This window comes from Physeter macrocephalus, chromosome 12 (genome assembly GCF_002837175.3).
Source record: "Physeter macrocephalus isolate SW-GA chromosome 12, ASM283717v5, whole genome shotgun sequence".
Lineage (NCBI taxonomy): Eukaryota > Metazoa > Chordata > Mammalia > Artiodactyla > Physeteridae > Physeter > Physeter macrocephalus.
Window position 1 is genome coordinate 5,409,697 of NC_041225.1, and position 22,020 is coordinate 5,431,716.

The following is a 22,020-nucleotide window of genomic DNA, read 5'->3' on the forward strand; positions in this document are numbered from 1 at the left end:
AAGGCTTAGATCAATGTGACCCTGAGGCTGTAGCCATAGATGCCATAATAACCAGGTGAAAGTAGATCACTTCTGACTTTCATTGTGTCTGTAAATTACCATAGCAACCAGCTTGTCTGTTGCTCTTTGGGTGCATTCTTTGTGTATTTGTCCAGTTTGTGGAAGTACTCTCAATATGTTTGCCAAATTAGGAGGAAATATCAGGATTTGGAGTCCAGTCCAGGTCAGAACACCTACTGATGTAATGAGCAGGCTGGGCAACCCAACCAGATACCCTCCTAGTCCACAGAATTTTTAGGAAGAGTCAACAACTCCTGCTTTTACAGCTAACCATTCCTCTGTTCTTTGCCTCAAAGTGTCTGCTAGAAACGGAATTCCTTAGACACCATTGAAATAACCTATGTTTTCTAGCAGAGCATGAGGCAAAGAGAATAAAAGTCAACTTGGTCAAGTAAAGCAGTCAGACTGGCCCCTTGGGGACTCTTGAGGCCATTTCTAGCCTCCTTATTTCTCTTCTTAAGCAGGTAACTGCTGGGTACTGCAGATGCTCAGTTCTAAGTAAAGAGTGGGTGAATGGAGCTTGAAATAGCCAGGGATTTGCAGTACTAGTGAAGCAACAGAGTGACATGGACAGAGTGATAAGGTTGCAAGACTTAAAATCCATGGGTGAGACCACATAAAACAGGTGCCTGCAAACCTGTGGCCCAAATCTGGCCTTCTGCCTGTTTAGGTAAAGAAGTTGTATTGTCAGTTTTTGTTCTATAATGGCAGAGTTGAGTAGTTGTGGTAGAGACCAACTGGCTGCAAAGACTAAATTATATATTGTCTGGCCTTTTATAGGAAAAATAGGGCAACCCATGCTCTAGAAGTAAGAGTCTGCTTGAGATGAAACAAGTATGGTGTAAGAAGAGTCCAGATCCCCTGAAAAACTGAAAGACCTGAAGTCTGACTGTCTCCTACCTTTCCTTTAAACAGTGATAGCATCAGACATGTTATAGGATTTCCACAAACTTAGAAATGTGGAGTAATCATTAGGACTCTGTCTGAAATGAAGCCCCTCTAGGGAAAAATTCAGCAGCTGTTGGAAACTGTGCAATAGTTAAAGACAGGAAGTGAAGAAGTATAGCGTACAGTGGCAGAGCTCGGGAGAGAGAAGTTAGCTCAGAGGTACACGATTATCTATAACTGGATTAGAGCAGGGGAGCATGGGTGAAAGGTTTTCTCTTTTAGAAAATGTGATGGGCTCTTTGATGACCACAAATGGTCAGAAGTTTTAGAGGTTCATTTACAAGTGACATATGTACCAACAGTAAGTGCTCATCTTCTCTTACCCAACAACATCTTATCCCCCCAAGTTTCCCATCTTGCTCAAGTGAACGGAAGTGTCACTCATCTGATACCTGGAGTGGGAACTGGTAAGTTTTGGGTGGGATCCTCCCAGAAGCTCTTGTATTTACATTGGGGATTCTTCTGAGACCCACAAGACTAGTGTTGTAATGTGGAATGGCCAGAAATATGGAAGTATGGGGCCAGATGATTCTATCTGGTACAAATCCTGCCACACTGTGGCAGGTGTATAGAAAGAACTGACCCCACTAGAAAGAAATATGGTTTTAGAGAGTTGTTCTCCTCTGTATCTTGCTCTTAATACACTTTTTATAGGCTTCTATTGTTAGCCTTCTATAAAACCATCCATTCAATGATTATCTCTCTCAATTGCCAGTGCAGTTGGTGCAGGGGGCATCAAATCTTTCTTTGAGCAATATTTCATAAAATTCCTAAGAGTCCTTGCTAGAGTTAACTTATCTGATACAACTCTTGACTCTCTCACATTGGATTCAAGCAGCTTATGCCCATTCAATACAAGTTAATCAATGGCAGATAATAAACACTCAGAAGGAAATATCCAGCTATCTAAACTTAGATCCTCCCTTGTGGTAAGCAGTGCCTGAGGGGATATAGTGCTGGGGGTAAATGGTTGACTAGGTGTGGGAGTGAAGGATGGAAAAAAAGATCATCTTTGTCCAATTGGGATTTGTGAATATGAACAGCCAGATTCATAAACACATAGACCTTAAGTAAAATAGCACTATTCTTGGAACCAGAAGACCTGACTCTGTTATTTTCTATGTGTAACTAGTGGACCCTCCCTTTCCTCGTCTATCAGGATATAACAAAGAAAATGATGCTCACCCTGCAAACCACATCTGTCACCCTAACCATGACATTGTAAATAAGGTCAAATGAAATAATGTCTAGGAAATTTCTCTGCAAGTTATAAAAGTGAACATGCACAGGATTAATATTAAGGGCAATAAGCAGCCGGAAACTGAGTAGAACTTCCAAATACACAGAATAATCGGTCTGCTTTTCAGTGTGGGTTAAGGGCTCTGAACAAGGTGTTATACTAGAAATATCTTTTCCACCTTCACCTATGCTACCTAAAATTCCACCCTTTTGAAATACCAAACCTTCCAGGCTAACAAACTGCATATTTGAAAGTATGTCTGTTCTGATGGAGAGGTGGAGGAATCCTGGGAGAAGCTTTCTAAGTGAGAAAAAGTCTTTAGTAATATGATGTGAAGGAAATTAACAAATTTGGACTCTTTTAGGGTGTTCCCTAAAAGAGGGAGGCCAGCCTCCAATACACTGAATAGGAAGAACTCATGCTTGCCTCTAAGCAGCGTTTATGAGGCCAGTCAAGTATATGTGGTTAAGTTGATCACTGTAGCTTTATTAGTAATTGGGAATTGAGGTAATAGAGGAATTTTTAGCAATGAGTGAGAGTAGATGATTTGTCTTATTTTTCTTTGTGTCCCTGGTCAAACATAGTGCTTGGTACACCCGGAACTCTTAAATGCTAGTAGAAGGAATGAATGAGTGAACACCAATTACTGAGTAGAGGCAGTGGAATAAAGAAAGAGATAAAGCATATTTTTTCCTCTCTGTGAATTTCTTACTACTCTTATAATAAGGTCCCTGCCTCCTTTGAGCTGAGTGCATTACTACATACCCCATTTTATTTTTGTGCATTTACTCTTATTTGTTTTCTTTGGTCTAACATTTAAATCTCTTTAATACTAATGTGGCATTTGTGTAGATTTTTCTTTATAGATCCTTTTTTTCCCCCTGTGAGATCAGAAAAAGATGTTGAAATGCACAACTGAAGACAGATTACAACTAGAATCAAAAATATATGATGGGGAAAGGGTAGTTTCTTCAATAAATAGTTAGGAAAACTGGATATCCACATACAGAAGAATAAAATGGGACTCCTGTCTTACACCATATACAAAAATCAACTCAAAATTGATTAAAGACTTGAACATAAGACCTGAAACCATAAAACTCCTAGAAGAAAACATAGGGTATAAGCTCCTTGGAAGTGGTCTTTGCAGTGAGTTTTTGGATTTGACACCAAAAGCAAAGGCAACAGAAGAAAAAACAAACAAACAAACAATCAAAAACAAATGGACTACATCAAACTAAAACCTTCTGTACAGCAAAGGAAACCATCTACAAAATGAAAAGGAAACTTATGGAATGGGAGAACGTATTTGCAAATCATATATCTGTTAAGGGGTTAATATCCAAAATATCCAAAGAACTCATACAACTCAACAGCAGGAAAAGAAACAATCCCATTAAAAATGGACAGAGAACCCAAATAGTCATTTCTCCAAAGAGACATACAAATGGCCAACAGGTACAGGCTCAACATAGCTAATCATCAGGGAAATGCAAATCAAAACCACAATGAGATATCATCTCATACCTGTTACGATGGCCAGAGATAACAAGTGTTGGTGAGGATGTGGAGGAAAGAGAACCCTTGTGCACTGTTGGTGGGGTATAAGTTGGTGCAACCACTGTGGAAAACAGTATGGAGATTCCTCAAAAAGGTAAAAATAGAACTACCATATGATCTGCTCCTCCACTTCTGGGTATATATCCAAAAAAAATGAGAACAGAATATCAAAGAAATATCTGAACTCCCATGTCCATGCAACATTATTGACAATAGTCAAGATATGGAAGCAATCTAAGTGTCTATCAACAGATGAATGGATAAAGAAGGTGTGAGATATATATAAAATACACACACACACACACACACACACACAATGGAATATTATTCAGCCATTAGAAAGAAGGAAATTCTGCCATTTGTGACAATATAGATGAGCCTTGAGGGCATTATGCTAAGTGACATAAGCCAAACTGAGAAAGACAAATACTGCATGGTATCACTTATATGTGGAATCTTAAAGAAAAAAGTCAAACTCGTAAATGTGGAAAATAGAAAAGTGGTTGCAAGGGGCTGGAGGATGGGAGAATGGGGAGAGGTTGGTAAACAGGTACAAACTTTAACCTATGAGATGAATAGCGTCTGAGAGTCTCATGTAAATAATAAAGTGACTATAGTTAATAACACTGTACGGTAAAATTGAAATTTTCTAAGAGAGTAGAACTTAAAGTTCTGACCAAAAAAAAAAAGGTATGCGAGGTGATGGATATGTTAATTAACTAGATAGGAGGAATCCTTTCACAGTGTATATGTATATCAAATCACCACAATGTACTCTTTAAATATCTTACAATTTTATTTTAATCTCAATTTTATCTCAATAAAACTGAAATTAGAGAAAGAATGAATGTCTACCCATTAAAAAGATTTGCAGAGATGTCCTTTCATTGGTTAGATTAAAATTGGGCATACAGCCTTCAAAGTCTCATCCAAGTTTAAGCTTCTCTGATTCTCATTGGCTGGGAGAGCCATTTTTTTCTTGAACTGTCTTTTTCAGAGAACTGTTTCATATTCATCAAATGGTTGCAGAGTTTTAAACTTTGTGCAAAACACTTTTGCAGTATCTATTTGAAAGTGGCTCAATACACATCATACCTTCCTCATGTCCCACCCCATTGGCAGACCATTTTGGTCACTTTTGAGACAGTTTATTCTTCTTCTTGAGTTTGTGAGTTAAACTCTATCCTTTAATCACTCTGCCCACTTATGAAATAAGAAAGTGAATTGTTAGAACAGTTGTGATCCATCAACTGTATTTCTTTTGGTTTGCTGAAGAAAATATAGTTGTTTACATTGATGAATAGCCCTAATTGGGTAAAATAGACTGATAGTGCTGAGCTAATACCTTTAAATGTCTTGTCTTAGGCAATTAATATTCCCTTGTCACACATACATTTAAATAGTTGGAAGAAAGCCTTGTGTTCTTGACTCCTGTCAGACTTAACGAATGATTTTGTCAAGTCATTCCTTTCTGCCCTGGTTGATTGATAGCTAAATTTTGGTCTTCTAGCTTATGTAAAAAGTGTTAACTATGCCTTTCAGCTTGTAGGCAAAGGCATTTAAGCCATTCTAATAGTCAATTTACAGAGGAATTACATTGCCTGTTTACTGGAGGGGTCAAAAAATGCGCCCCTATTCATCAGAGACACAAATCACAGGGCTCATGAGCTAATGAAGGCAGTATTTATGAGTCCCTGCACTTGCTGGATGATACCAAGTTCAAGGTGTCCCTGGTCCTGGCTGCTTAGGACTCTGGCTCTCAATTTTGGATGTGCCTTTGCTCATGGACTATGTAATAGATAGATATATTTAGGATGAATATGATTTGATCCTAAAACTCTCAAGAATGAGAAAAAAACTAGAATGCTAGATTGTTACAGTACTAACCTTCATCTGCACCTTTCAAAGATATCTCTATAATAATGCAGATCCCTTCTAACCTCTGTCACCACCTGGCTTATAGATTTTCATACATACCATAATTACCATCTGAAAGCAGGGGAAGTGGATCCCAATCATTTCTGGGAGGACTCTCACTTCTGTTGACTTGAGCCTTTGTTGAGAATCTGACAATTTACTGTTTTAAAACACTTTGACCAAAAAGTTTTAATAAGATAGTTACATAAAAGCAAGTATGACCCATGGACATGTTTTTGCAGTAGACATATCTTGACCCATGAGTCCTCCATTTTTTTTTTTTTCTTTACAGACTCATAAAGCCCCAGAAAGTCACAGAGTCTCATAGTGAGTATACAGGAGGTCCCTTTCAGCTTCTGGAATGGGGATTCATTAGGACTCAGCATCACTTCTGCCTCTGGAGGGACAACTTACTCCCTCTTGGGGTATCCATCTGCCCCTGGGTCTGTTTCCCATCCTCTCTACTGGGGTTTTCTTTTTTTTTTTCTTTTATTGTCCTGGGGGAGCCTTCTAGAATTCTTCATGCACTTCACTCATCATCCAGAAAGCTGGATCACGTATGTTCCTGGAATTTTATGCACCATCAGTATCTATATACCTTTGCTTTCAGTCAATAATGTATGCAAAGCTGGAAAAATTTAGACAAAGGAGAGGTTGCTTATACTAGTAGTTCAGAGCGTGAACTCTGGGGCCAGCCTGGGTTCAATTCCTGCCACTGCCACTTATCAGCCTTGTGAATGTGGACAAGTAACATTCAATTGCCTCAATTTCCTCACCTATAAAATGGAGAAAATAGTACCCCAGGTCTTTTCAGAGAAATAAATGAGTTATTCCAAGCATTTAGAACAGTGTCTGACACAAAATAAGCATTAAAGTCTGCTAATATGACATAATAATTTTCCCCAATCCTTTCCTGCTCCCCTTTTTGCCACCTTTTCTCCATGGCCCACTGCTGCAATCTGCTTCTGCCTTCTGTGTGCACCCTCCATTCCGCCAATCTCTCTTTTGCTTCCTTGTATTGCCTCCAGCGATTATGGGCTCTATGTTCTGCTAACATTTTTACCAGCACTAAGGAAAGCTGCTGTACATGCTGGATTGAGGCCATCTGGTGATCCATGATGACCCAGCACTGCCTGGGATCCTAAGGCAATATTTCATTCCCTCTTCCCATGAAAGCAATTGTCCTTGCCTACTGTGGAGTAAGAAGGGGACTTTGGTACAGTGCTGTGCATACTGGGACAGAAAATGGAGCCAGCAGAAGGAGCCAAGTACCTGCTGCTATTCTTCAGGATGATCCCTGACCAATCCTTCCCTGTCCTAGTCCCTATGACTTGTCTTTTCAGTACAATTTCAAACTAAATAATTTGTTAAATCTATAAAAATAAGAAATTGCAGCTGTGATGTTTTTAAGCATAACCCAGAGCTTATAATTGTACATGTAGAGCAGACTACTGTTAATCCAGTGCTTTTGGCCAAAGATCTGAGTTAGAATGACACCAACTAGTCAACTGATTGATCAGAAACTTATTTTGATGGTGTCTGCCCCCCCAAAATGGTTCAGTGACCACAAAAACTTATTCTAGTTTAATATGTATATTATCAGTCATCTATTGTCACAATAGTGCAGTATAATATCTCAATGGCATGCAGAAATAGCATTTGTTGCTCAGTAGTCTAGGGTGGTCACCTTAGTCAAGACTTCTCATGTGTATGGGCTCAGTTGCTTTTCACTGACCTAAGATGGTCTTGATGGGAATGACTGAGGTGACTTAGTTCTATTCCACATGTTTGTCTCCCTCCTCCTGGGACAAGCAGTCTAGCCTAGGCATGTCCTACTCATGAGAATGGCAGAGAACTAAACCAAGCAAGTCCACTAGATCAAGCAAAGTCACCCCTGCATTCATCATAATGGTCAACATCCATTGACCCTAAGCATGCCACATGGCCCAGCCCAGAGCCAGAGAAGGCAGACAATACAGAATTACATGGCAATGGGCTTGGGTAGAGGAGAGTGAAGAATGGGGCCATTCATATAACTAATCTACTACAGTTATCTACTCAGTGCTTTTTACTCCATCAGCAAGATATGTATCAACTGTTATCTTGACTGCATCAGCACTCCTAGAGGAGAAATCTAGAGGGCATGGACTGTTTATCTGACTAAACTAAACCATCATGTGTTTGTTATTTAGGGCCATGCACATTGGTGTTTCTAATGATGACAGTTGTGCTTTGAATTGATCCAGTAGGTCCTGAACTGGGGAGAGGGGTATATGGAGAAAAGCATGAAGCCTGATGAACTGTTCTTCTTCTTTTTTATTTTTTTTTAAAGAAATAATTGGTTTCATTAAGGAAAGAAGCTAGTATCCCAATTAAAATGATTTTGCTTCACAGAAGATAGCGCCATCAGGATAATGAATAGAATGACCAAAGGATTTTATGTGTTTCTCATATAGAAAACAAAATAAAGGGAAAAGAAATGATTATTCTCTAAGTGCTCTTGCACAAGCTTCATAGATATGCCTCTGCTCCCCCAACAGCTGCCCCCACCCCCATCCCAAACTGTGAGCAGTGCTGTCATTACCAGTGCACTGTGTGCATTGGCAGCACCTTAGCTTATTAAAGTGGTTTTGGGTGGATTACTGCACTGACTGATTACCTTAATTGACCTTCAGACTGGCTAAAATTTGCCTGACTTAATGAGGCTTAATTCCTGTCAAGCCCCTAGGCTAGATGGCTCCTGGCCCAGACACTTTGTTGTTTTGATTTTTCATTTTTAATAACAATTACACCCCAAAGCTTAAGGAAATATGGCAAAATATGTCAGTGATTGTGAAGAGCCCAGAGCAGCTGAATCCATGGAAATATTTAAGGTTCAAAGTTTTGAGCCCATTTAAAATCACCCTCTACACCGAATTTGACCTTGATTGGTGTATCTTACATCATTGTAGTGAGGTGAATACTATTATTCTTAACAAGATTTTTCTAAACATCTGTCCAAATGACAAGACATGTTAAAGCAATCAGCCATTTGTTAACTATCATGAGCCCAGCCTAGATTTGGGTATTAACTCTTATTTCTGAAAATCAAGATGGCACTGGATTGTCAGATGCTTGGAGACAATTCCACCTAAAGGTTGGCATGCAAAAACACTTAAATTGCAGGTAAGATTCAGCAAAGAAAGAAAGCTTTCCTTCTGCAGAAGAAATAGGATTTATTGGCTTTAGGTATCTGGAACACTGTCCTAAGAAGGATTATGAAATGGTATTTGAGCTCAGAATAAAAGAACACTGGGATTGATTAGTCATGTCTGGTGTAGGCATAGAAAGGAAAGGTGGTAGTATACTTGCCATTCCTGTCCCAGACCATAGTTTCTGATATTGTTCCTTACCGACAACCCTTCACCTTTAATTTTTTCCTATAAATGTATTTTTTTTTTCCACCTTCCACCCATGCTTGAGTACCTGAATTATTGTTCTACCAGATCTATTATTTACTGACCATTTTTTGGTTTTGAGTCAGCATCTGAATTCCTTTCCTATGTTTGGGGAATTCCTCATTATTTGAATTTTGGTATGTAAGAAGCTAAAATGGCCAGAACACTTGTTTTTACAAAATGCTTTCCTCCCAACACCTTCCTCCTTCACCCTTGCAACTAGATGTTTACACATGACCCAGAGTTTGGGTCTGTATTTCACTCAGATAAAAATCAGGTTCATTTGCCTAAGACTTTGCATCAGAAGCTAATGACATAAAGACACAGTGTCCTAACAGTTTTGAAAAATACATTTATTTATTTTTTAATTTTATTTTTGGCTGTGTTGGGTCTTTGTTGCTGCTTGCGGGCTTTCTCTAGTTGCGGGGAGCAGGGGCTACTCATCGTTGTGGTACGCGGACTTCTTATTGTGGTGGCTTCTCTTGTTGTGGCGCACGGGCTCTAGGCACGTGGAATTCAGTAGTTGTGGTGCGTGGGCTCAGTAGTTGTGGCTCACAGGCTCTAGAGCGCAGGCTCTGTAGTTGTGGCGCATGGGTTTAGTTGCTCCGTGACATGTGGGATCTTCCCAGACCAGGGCTCCAACCCTTGTCCCCTGCACTGGCAGGTGGATTCTTAACCACTGCGCCACCAGGCAAACCCTGTCCTAACATTTTTGAATTCCGTTCTTTCTTTCAACTAACAGGAGAGCTTTTCTGCTTAAACCTTCCAAAATCAATTTCTAATGCTTACAACTAAGAACTTACTGATACAATAGGTCTTCTAGGGTGATGCTCTTCAAACTTTATTGTGCATAGGAATCACCTAGGCTTTTTATTAAAATGCAGATTCTGATTGAAATGGAGGTCTGGGATGGGCCTGAGGATTGCTTTTGTAACAAACTCCCAGGAAATGGCAATGATACTAGCCTGGGGCCCACCTTTTAAGTAGGAAGAATCAAGGGAAGCAAAGGAAGCCTGAAAGAAGACAGAATTGGCAGGAAAAAAAAGAGATCTGTTTCAATGGGTTCTAGTTAAGTTAGAACAGACCAACTACTATAACTAATAAACTTCAAAATGTGCAACAGCTCCAACAAAATAGAATTGCATTCTTAATCATGTAACAATACTGGGCCAGTGACAGAACACTGGGAAGCTCTCCTCCATGCATTCAGGTGTAGGTTGATTGGAGGGAAGAGGGGTTGTACACCATCTTCAATTCATGGCTTCCCAGGTCACCTTGGGGTCATGTCTGTATTCCATCTAGATAAAATTGGAAAAGTGTGCATGAGAAATGTTTCTTTTTTTTTTGAAATTTTTAATTATAGAATAAAGCATAGATATAGAAATCCACACACAATAAGCATTATCATTATGCAAACACTCTTGTAACCACTACCCAGGTCAAGAAATAGACTTTGCCAGCCTCTGTAGAAACTCCTTTTATATTTCCTGCCTCGCTCAAAAAGCAACATTATCCTGACTTTGAGAATGCTCACTTCCTTGTATTCCTTTGTGGTTTTATCACTCTGATATGCAACTTCAGATGATATAGTTTAGGTTTGCCCACGTTTGGGGATTTATTTTTTAGTCTCTTAATCTGTTGCATCCCCTTCCATCTCTTTCTTTTGCTTATAATCTATCTGTTGGGGGACCCGGGTGGTTTGTACTGTAAGGTTTCCAGAGTTTGCATTTAGCTGAATAGATATGTGTGATGCAGTCCCATATGTTATTCTGTCTTCTATATTTTGTGTAAATTACCAAGGGAATCCATAGATTCTACCATGTTCAGGTTTGATCCCTTTGGCTTCACCATACTTGGGATTGTGGTGTTTCATCAGAAGGCACATAATGTCTAGTTCTCTCTTTTTTTAAATTGAAGTATAGTTGGATTGAAGTATAGTTGATATACAATATTATATAAGTTACAGGTGTACAATATAGTGATTCACAATTCTTAAATTGTATCTTTTTTGTGATGTTTTCAACCACTATTCATTGTCTGATGTCTTAATTCATTAAAGGTTGCAAAATGGTGATATTCTATCATTTTGTCTTCATTTATTAAGTGGACTAAATTTATAGACAGCCATTTTCCTCGTTACAAAGAATTTCAGTTCATGTAGGAAAGGCAAGATGTATTCTTGATTCTTCCAAGATAAATGAATTGGTTCTTTGTCATCCTCTGAAGGTGACCAATGAATTATTATTATTTTTTAGTCATTATAAACTCATTTAAACATATTTGATGGGTTTCAAGCCACTGGAATTTTTATTCTTTGTGATGTTTAAATTGTCTAGTCTTTGGCCAAGTGGGAGCCTCCTGAGTTATTTTTACATGACCCTAGTAGTCTTTGATCTCTCTTTGCTGTCTGGTATAATAAGATATTTCAGGCTATTTGTATATTTCTAGCCTCAAAGAAATTGGAATCAACAATTTCTCTAAGAAGTCCTAGTTTGGTTTAGGGGAAAATTGTATTTCAAGATGTTCATTGCTACTGGGCTGGCCATTGTTCTTAGACCTTTTCATTGGACTGAACTTGGAAATTGTACATGTGTGTGTGTTTTCACTTTAAAATCTCATGTGTTCATACTGATATTTCTACTTCAGATCTAGGATTATAGGGTTTTTCCTTAACCTCTTCTATATTACATCATCTTTCTTCCACACCAACACTTCTGGTTAGCAAGAACACAGGAGATGAGAAATAAACTTTCATAACTGTTTGCTTTATTTTACCTTGAAACACAATAGTGTTAGAATAGCAATCTTCATACTACCATTATAATTAAAATTACATAAGATAGTTAAAATCTTTTCACAAAAAAGATCCTATTCCCTTTCTCTTTTCATTTTTACCTCTTCATTGCCAGAGCATACATCCATTTTATATTATACTCTCTCCCATTTGACTATCCTATATTCTTAGTTCTATAAACATGTATATATTGAATGCTCACTGCCAGTACTTATGTTATGTTTTTCTAGATATTATGTTTATGTTTTTCTAGTTATTTTGCCAGGTAAAGTTCATTCTCTAACAGATTCCCTAAGTCACATAGGAACAATATTTTCTGAGTTCTTGCATGTTGATCAAATTTGGTCTGTGGCTTATATCCTTGAAAGTCAGTTTTGCTGGTTATAAAATTCTTAGCTCACATTTTCTTCCCTTGAGTATCTTACATATAGTATTTCATTTTCTTCTGGCAAAAGCTTTGCTGTTGAAAAGTCTGGTGATTATCTGATTTTCTTTCCTTTATAAGTCACATGCTCTATTTGCCTAAGTACATAAGGATTTGCCCCTTTTTTCTTTAGAATCCAGTTTTCTTGGTTGATAGTATAGATCACTCTTCTCAAGTACATGATATGCTTTTTCAGAAAATAGTTTATATATATATAATACATATTTCTATATAGAATATATATTTCTACATTAAATGTAGAAAGAATATAATTTATATATTTTTAATAATTATATAAAATAAATATGTGATTATATTTATATAACACTTTAATTGAAAATTTTATATATATATATTGAGGAAAACTCATGAATTAGATTTCTTAGTATTCTTTCTGTTTTCTTGCTTTGATTTTCTTCTTTAGGGACCTCTAGTAGCCATAAATTGAATTTTCTTTGCCTATCTTCAATATTTGTCACCTTTTCTCAAATTTTTAAAATCTCTTTTTTAAAAATTTATTTTGGGTAAAAATTTTTCCTTCTTTTCTCTTTTTATTTCTCTTGAGGCATTTGCTATTGTGTTTATTCATTCTTGTTTAGTCTTCAAATGATTTTTCTTTTATTTATAATTCTTTTCTGAGTTTCATGACCTCATCCTATAATTTCTTCTTTTTCTAATTTATGTTCTTGCGTCAATTTTTAGTGTATTTTAATATGTTTGAAATAGTAGGTTACAGTTTTAATTTGTTTTACAGGCATATTTTTCTGGCATGCTTTCAGTTTGTGTAGAGATGATATATTTTTCTTATAATAATTTTATGTGAGTTTTGACCTTGATAATTTCAAGTTGCTCATTTTTATGTGAACTCAATCTTCCCGAAGGTTTAGACAGAGGCTAGAAGAGCAAATAGCTCTTCTAGCTTCACAGAGCTCTCACTCCTGTTACTTTTGTGTAACATTTAAAAGTACAGTGGCTTAGACACAAAATGACAAATACTGTATGATTTCACTTATATGAGTGATCTAGAATAGGCAAATTCATAGAGACAGAGAGTAGATTTATCAGGAGCTGGGAGGAGGGAAGCATGGGGAATTTTTGCTTAATGTTTATACAATTTCTATTTGGGGTGATGGAAATATTTTGGAACTATATGGTGGTGTTGGTTGCACAACATTGTGAAGCTAATTAATGACACTGAATTGTACACTTTAAAATGGTTAAAATAAAGAAAGCAGTTGGGACTTCCCTGGTGGCGCAGTGGTTAAGAATCTGACTGCCAATGCAGGGGTCACAAGTTCGAGCCCCGGTCCGGGAAGATCCCACGTGCCACAGAGCAGCTGGGCCCGTGTGCCATGGCCGCTGAGCCTGTGCATATGGAGTCTGTGCTCCGTAAGGGGAGAGGCCACAACAGTGAGAGGCCCGCATACCACAAAAAAAAAAAAAAAAAAGTTAAAATGGAAAACTTTATGCTATATATATTTTACCAAAATAAAAAAAACAACACAGTGGCTTGACTGGTGAGATAGCCTGGCTCTGACAATTGCCCCCACTTTACCTGGACTTTCCCTTTCTTTTATCTCTGTTGCCCCTATCCAGTTCAATTTTGATTTCATTCCAGTAGTTTCTCTTTCATGAGGGTCTCTGTCCTGGAAGAGAGCCAAGCCAGGTCAGTTTCAAGTGTCCACTGCACTGTCCCCTTCAGAGTTTTTCATAGTGGCTTCTGCTACTTGCCACCTTATGATGGCAGGCAAGTTATTTAACTTTTCCAAGTCCCATTTTCTTCATTTGAAAAACTGGCATAAGACTAGTCCCTATCTCAGAGTATTGTTGTGAGGATTAAGTAATGTAATATGTAAAGATCTTGGTTAACCTTAGTTGTCTGGCACATAATATATACCCAGAATATTGTTAGAAATTAGGGTATGTTTATTCTAACTTACCCTGAAGAATAATTGTCAGTACTTCTTTCTGGAGCACAGCAACTATATCATCATGGCACCTGGGCAGACACATTTTTGATATCGTTAGTTGTTTCATGTTTCCACTTCCATTAAATACAAACAATGGATCTGTAAAGGGTAGGAGACTGCAGAGCGGTAAGGTTTTAGGGTGGCTTCAAGGCCCAGTTCACCTAAAGTTCTCCCCACCTGTTGAATGATGCCTAGATTTCTCCTTTTTCTAAAGAGCCCAAGTTTTTTAGCTGAATCAATATTCAAAACCCGAAGGGAGACATTTGGCCAATGAAGGATGAGAGCAGAACTTTGATAAGGAGAACTTATAATGTATTGAGCTACAGGCTATGTGTAGGTCAACTTTCAAGTTGACCTACAATATAGCTAATTCAGAATCACTCATCAGTCATATCTCTTTGCCTTCCTTTGATGTGATAAGCACCAGAAAGATTAAAAAGAGAGTTGGAACATTATGCCTGTGGACAACGAGAACTGGGATTTTAGAAAAACTATTTCCAGGCAGTGATATAATTCATATGGCTAAATGAGTGATACACTCAAATAGACAATTCCTCTGTTCCTTAATTGTGTGTGTTTCCGTTTTTGTTTCCACTGTAGCTTCGGAAAGCAGTGATGGATCACATATCTGATTCTTTCTTGGAAACCAACGTCCCTTTGCTAGTTCTCATTGAGGCTGCAAAAAGTGGGAATGAGAAGGAAGTGAAGGAATACGCCCAGGTTTTCCGCGAGCATGCCAACAAGCTGGTGGAGGTAAGTCAAGAGAGGGCCAAGACTAGAATTTATCAGTGGTTTTAATCTCTACATGTCTCTTGGAATTTCAACAGGCCGTCCTTCTGTGGTTTTCCTGGATCTTTCTTTTATTTTCTGTTGACTCCATCCCTTGCAAAGGAAACATGTTTTCAGTAATCTCTCCTCTCTCTATTAGACAATTCTAAACGTGTTCTGAAACATGTCTGTTAATTTTCCTGAACAATAAGCAGAGGCTGAAACAGGAGTAATAGAAAGGACCCTCCAAAGTGCTGAAGACCAGGTTTGATTAGAGGGAATAGAATTAAAATTGCCAAAAGGAGATTTAAACACTGTTCCCTTTTCGTCCCCATCTCCACTCTACCCACCTAAGCCTGGATTAGCTGGCCACATTATGAACATGTAAAAATCAATCCCCCCTCCCTATAAGAGATGTCTGAACTCCTGGTGAAGGATCTTGGGGCAGTAGTAGGAGTTTAAGTTCAGGTCCTAAGTATATTCTCTGTGTTAGAGACATCTGTGGGAGTTGCTTTATAAATGCAAAATTGTGCTGTGTGATTTTGAGAAAAATATTGTTCAAGGGAAACAAAATAAAAGTGAAATGTTAACCAGACTGCCTAAATCTAGGAGTTGAAAACCAACAGCTTGGCAAAGGTTGGATTGAGTGATGTGGGGCTACATAGAAAAGAGAGATGTTGAACAGGAAATGTGTGTGATAGAGAAAAAGAGTCAAGGAGTGCAAGGGTCCTGGCAAATTTAGGGAATGGTTATCAGAGCCAGGTTAAAACTTTTTCAGGGTCTGAGTACTTAGAAACAACAGCAAAAACAGCAACAAAAACTCTGGTATAGCCCCACTGTAACTCAAAAATAAAATAAAATTACTCAAAACTGAAGACAACTTAAATGCAAGCTAAAAATTAAATAAGTTACTTTTTGTTTTCTTTGGATGGCAAAATTAAACTCTGAATAAGTTCATCAAATATGAAATGCTCTCCATTTTTCTTGCAGTGAGTGATGGGGCTGTGCTCCAATTTAATCGTGCCCTAAGCATGTGCTTGGTTCACTCTTTGGTTAATCCAGTACTGCTGTCGCTTCTGGGGCTGAACACTCAGCCTGCAGGAAGTCCTACATCAAGCCTAGAGGAGGCCCCTGGTCCTCTAGGACACAGGCTGAGCATCACCCATGACAGCAGTTGGCAAGCTGAACATGCAAAACTGAAACTACTAAAATAAAACCCTTGAACTTCCTACCATAGCTCCAGTGTCTTGAGGTGACACCAGACTAGAGCTAAAGATAGGGTTATACTTATAATATCAAGATAGTCTTTCTGGCTCTGTCCCCACGGATGGGGCAAGCACCCCATTAGTCTTCACATTCCGCACACAAATTCCAAGCTCCAAATTGGCCATTGAAGAATCCAGAGTCTTTCCAAGGTTACCTTGGAAGTTCTGGCCCCTTCTGTTATTTTGAGAAAGAGCAGGTAAAGAAGGAGAAAAAGGGGTAGAAGGATACAGAGAGGAAGAGGAGGAAAGAAAGAATGCTGAATGAGTGCTACAAAAGTTTAAAATATTTGTATGTAATAAATAATAATATTAACCTACAGATACATCATCCCATATATATAATCACAGTATTTACATGATAACTGCAGAATTTATAGAGAATGTTAATTCGTAGTGTCATAGGCATTAAGGATGAAGAAAAGGACATGACTTCAAAGTTATATGATAAACATCTCCTACTTTCAGTCCTGTCAGTGTCTTTCTGTAATTCTTTGTGTAACCTCATTTGTAGATGATGTTTGAAGTTCAAACTTGATTCCCTGTGTAAATGTGAGGCCAGGACCAAGTAGCCCACTCATCTACTCTTTCTCCCTTCTCCTGTGATAGACCCTGGACACACCCACCATTTCCCCTCATCCCATCTGTAGGTTTCACTGAAGGGGTATCCAGCCACTCTGGGTGATCCTTGATCCACAACTTGTGCCAGAAGCAGCAGCTTCATGTCATTCAGACTCCACATTTCAGACCGTTGCTGATTTGCTTCCCTTAGTTGTTCCTTTCCTTCCCCCTGTGTGGTCACTGCAGCAGCATTTTAGAATTTCTTGATGCTCAGGAGTGCCATGGCTAGGGTATGCACTGGCCTCTGTTTGATTAGAAGTGAACAGGAATTGAAAACATTTCTGTAGCTTATGTACTTCAAACAAGTGCTTCATTGCTGATGCATACATGTAAGAAAACTTGAGTGCTGGACTGAGAGTCACCATTTTTCCATTTTGAAAGTGTCTGTCTGGATTGGGCACTTTTCTGGGCCTTAGTTTATCTATAATATGAAAAATTTGGTTGATATATTGATTTTCATATCCATTAACTTGATAAATTCACTTACTAATGCCAAATTTTGACTGTAGCCTTTAGGATTTTCTGTACACACAATCATGTTGTCTGAAAATAATGACAGTTGTATTTTTTTTTCCAATCCTTATGTCTTGTTTATTCCTTGCATTATTGCACTAGCCAGAGGTTCAGATCGATATTGTGGTAATAGATATTTCTGTTACTTTTAGATCACAGTGATAACATTTAAATATTTTACCACTAATTATATTGATTGTTCTAGATTTCTTACAGATACTTTCAGTAGATTAATTTAGTTGTCTTCTGTTATTCCTTCACTAAGATTTTTAAAAATCATGAATACATATAAAATTATATAAAACAAAATTTCTGCACATTTTGAGACAGTTGTATGATTTTTGTCTCCTTTATTCTCCTTCAGAGGTATCAAAATTATGCTTTCCCTCAAAAAATACATAATAAATTATTCCATCTTTCTGTTTTCTGGAAGTGAATGAATGTGTAAGACTGGCATTATATATTTTTTAAATATTTTCAGGAATCCACTGATATAGCAATCTGAGCCTGGATATTTATTTGAGGGAGATTTTTTAAAGTACAGATTCATTTTTTTAAACCTAAGACTATTTAAATTTTCTATTTCCTTTTGGGTCAGCTTTGGTAAGTTGTATTCTAGGAATTTATTTTAATTTAATTTTGTAAGTTTTCAGCATAAAATTGCCCATGTCTTCTAATTTTTTTAAAGTGTGAGAATTTGCACTACTCTTTCTTTCTTTCATTCCTCATATGGCTAATTGGTGTATTCTCTTTTTTTTAATTGATTAGTTTTGTAAGAGTTTGATCAATTGAATAATCTTTTCTAAAACACAGCTTTCAGCTTTGCAGATTTTGTTTTTCTTTAAATTTTATTTATGCTCCAGTCTTTGTATTTCTTTTTTCTGCTTTCTTCTGGTATAACTTACTGTTCTTTTTCTAACTTTTTGAAATGGATAATCATACCATTGATTTTTAGCCCTTCTTATTTTAATAATATGTGCATTTAAGGCTATAAGTTTCTTCCTAAGCTATACTTACGTCTGGTTATTTTCTACTGACCTAATTATAAGCTCACTCATCTATGTCCAATATGCTTAAAACTGTTCTACTGAGTTCAATTTTTATTTAAGAATTTCTAGTTGATTCATTTTTTTTTTTTAATGATTCCAGTTCTCTGGTATAATTCATTATCAGGTCATCTCCTTTAAAAAATACATTAATCAGAGTTATTTTAAAAATCCAAGTCAAAGAACTCCAATATTTGGATCAATTTTGTTTCCGTTTTGTGGTTGCCCCACAGAGGCAACTTTCCCTGCCCCCCGAAATCAGCTTGGATTTCAAGACTGATGATGCAACAGTAGCCACCAAGAGGGTATGAACAGCTCTATTACTCACATAATGGGACTTTCTAGGGAGAGCAGAGCAGGTGCCCAAGCCAGTCCACAGTGGCTTCAGCAAAGAGAAGAACAAGTGCTTTTGGTCTTTATCAGGCTGTGGGGCTGGAGTCAAGATTTCCACGGAGGGGCTGGATCTTGAATGTTTCTTCAAATTTCCCTACTGGCATCAAAAATAAGGTTGGTTTTCCTATCAGTTTGCCCAGTTGTGGAGCAAGAGGGAAAGGGAGAAGAGTGAGACTTAAACACTGTCAGCAGTCAAATATTCAAAATAGAGTTAAGACTCAATTATAATTCACCTCTGATGTTTGCCTGATGACTGGAATGTGCCATGTTTCATTTAATTGAATTTGTACTTGTTTATGGAGCCATATGGAGCCTTATGAGGCTTTCAAAACGGAGACTTTATTATGGTGACTGCTTTTATTATTTGATTTTATCTTGATTATTATTATTATTTATTTTTAGTACACTGGGTAATTTTTGATTGAATGACAAACATGCTTATGAAAAAATATAGAGGGTCTGTGTCTTCATGTATTCAGGCTGCTGTAACAAATTACCACAAACTCGATGGCCTGTAAAACCAGAAATATATTTCTCACAGTTCTGGAGGCCGGGAAGTCCAAGATCAAGGCCCCAGAATACATGTATTTTGGTGAAGGCCCTCTTCCTGGTTCATAGCTGGCAACTTCTTACTGTGTTCTCACATGGTGGAAGGGGAAAGGGATCTCTGTGGGGTCCCTTTTATACACTATCTGGAGAAAAACATGGTCTGAAAGGATACATGTACCCCAGTGTTCATTGCAACACTGTTTACAGTAGCCAAGACATGGAAGCCACCTAAATGTCCATTGACAGATGAATGGATAAAGAACATGTGGTACATATATATATAATGGAATATTACTCAGCCTTTAAAAAGAGTGAAATAATGCCATTTGCAGCAACATGGATGAACCTGAAGATTGTCATACAGAGTGAAGTAAGTCAGACAGAAAAAGAGAAATATTGTATGATATCGCTTACATGCAGAATGTAAAAAGAAATCATACACATGAACTTATTTACAAAACAGAAACAGACTCACAGACTTAGAGAATGAACTTATGATTACCAGTGGGGAAGGGTAGGGGGAAGGGATAGTTAGGGAGTTTGGGATTGACATGTACACACTGCTGTATTTAAAATGGATAACCAACAAGAACCTGCTGTATAACACAGGGAACTCTGCTCAATGTTATGTAGCAGCCTGGGTGGGAGGGGAGTTTGGGGGAGAGTGGATACGTACGTATGTATGTCAGGGTCGCTTTGCTGTGTGCTTGAAACTATCACAACATTGTTAATCGGCTATACTCCAATATAAAATAAAAAGTTAAAAAATAAGAACAGTAATCTCATTCATAAAGATTCCACTTTCATGACCTACGAAGCTCCCAAGACCTCACCTCCGAATACCATCACACTGGGCATTAGGATTTCAATGTATGAATACTGGGGGGACAAAAACATTCAGACCATAGCAGTCTAGATAATGTTTTCTCTATCCAGGGAGAATTCTTCCTGTCATCTGAAGGGCAGCAGAGAGGCAAACCATCTCAATTCATTCAAGTGAAGTGAATTGAGGATAGTCTATAGTCTTTCTGAGGTCTAGTCTACCTTTCATTTTCCCTAGTCCTATGGAATTGTCTTCCCAGATGCCAACAGAGAATCAGATGTATTATTTAGTATCCCGCCTCATCTGTGAAGCGTTTACTCCAATTTTTGTTTTCCCATCGTCATCATTTGCTTTTTGTATGCCTTCAATGTGCTCCTTGACTGTTGCTATTGTAACAATAGACAAAAACTGTGGAAGAAAACTTTCAGTAAAGGGCCAGTCTTTGAATCTCTCTTCTCTATGGGACTTTAGCTCCTAGCCTTTGCTCCCTTGGCTGTCCTGGACTCCAGTTTTTGCCTCCCTGGCCCTATGAGATTGCTGAAAACTCTAAAGAATTATCTTCCTCTCAGCAGCTACCTTCTACCTGGCATCTCAGTTTCTCTTTCCATACTAAGAATTAGCAAATCCCTGGGAGGAAAAGTGAAATGCAGAAAATTGGGTCCCCCTCAACAAGCATCTCTTTTTGATCTAGTCTAAGTTTTAACTCCTTTGGCTATTGTCCCATACTTTCAAGGAAATTATTTTTATTCTGCATTTCTAGTTGTTCTCAGCAGGAAAGTGGGTCTCTTACTGGCTTCTCCTTCATGGCTGGAAGTGGAAATCCCTGAGAGAGCTGGCTTAGATAAATCTGTGGGGTGTTTTTGGTTGTTGTTAATATTTTTAGTCAGAGATTTCTTTATTCAATAGAATACCGTACCTCAAATAAATATATAATCAATACAACCAGTTCTGACTAAATTGAAATCTCTGTGCCTTGCCCACTTCCTACAATTGCTTCACTTCAAGGGTCTGCTCCCACCAAACACAACCTCACAATCCTTCCAGAACACATTTTATCCCCGTTTGGGAACTTCTAATGGATCTCTAAATTGCCATTAATGTAAATCATATAGCCATTATATATCAGATACTTTTGAATGAAGAGTGCATGAATACATGGAATTATCAATCTATAAATTAATGATGGCAGTTTTAGTCCTTTCACTATAGAGTTTCATTATTTTATGTTCAGTGTTCCACCTATTTTTATGGGTTTTTTTCTTATATTTGTGTGACATTTTCTACCAGTTTGGTATTTGCTATTCAGAGGTTAATGCGATGAAGTGAATGGAAGGTATCAAGCCTATTGTATAATGTTATAGTTTTTCGAAAATCTTCAACCAAGATAGTTTAAGTGAAAATGAAATATTTGCAAAACATGAATAGGAAAAAATAATTTGAAGTTTCATAATTGCCTTAACAAGTGAAATTTTAAGGTTTTTTCCCCACAGTGTTTGTAACATTTAATAAAGACTAGGTAAATTTGCACCAGAGTTTGTTGATTAAGAGAATTTAACAGGTCAACAATGACACTTTGTGAACTATATTATCAGCCACTATAGGAAATACCACCAGTAGAACTAAATTTTTAAAAATTTTAGGGCTTCCCTGGTGGCGCAGTGGTTGAGAGTCCGCCTGCCGATGCAGGGGACACGG

At 37.7% G+C, this 22,020-nt stretch overlaps 1 protein-coding gene across 1 annotated transcript in view; it reads left to right on the plus strand.

The window, feature by feature from the left end:
• CTNNA2 (catenin alpha 2) overlaps positions 1-22,020 on the plus strand; it is a 1,212,193-nt gene that overhangs the window by 957,130 nt on the left and 233,043 nt on the right. Inside the window, exon 9 of the mRNA XM_024129861.2 lies at positions 14,951-15,103. Coding sequence (XP_023985629.1) covers positions 14,951-15,103 — 153 coding nt within the window. The remainder of the gene's footprint in view (positions 1-14,950; positions 15,104-22,020) is intronic.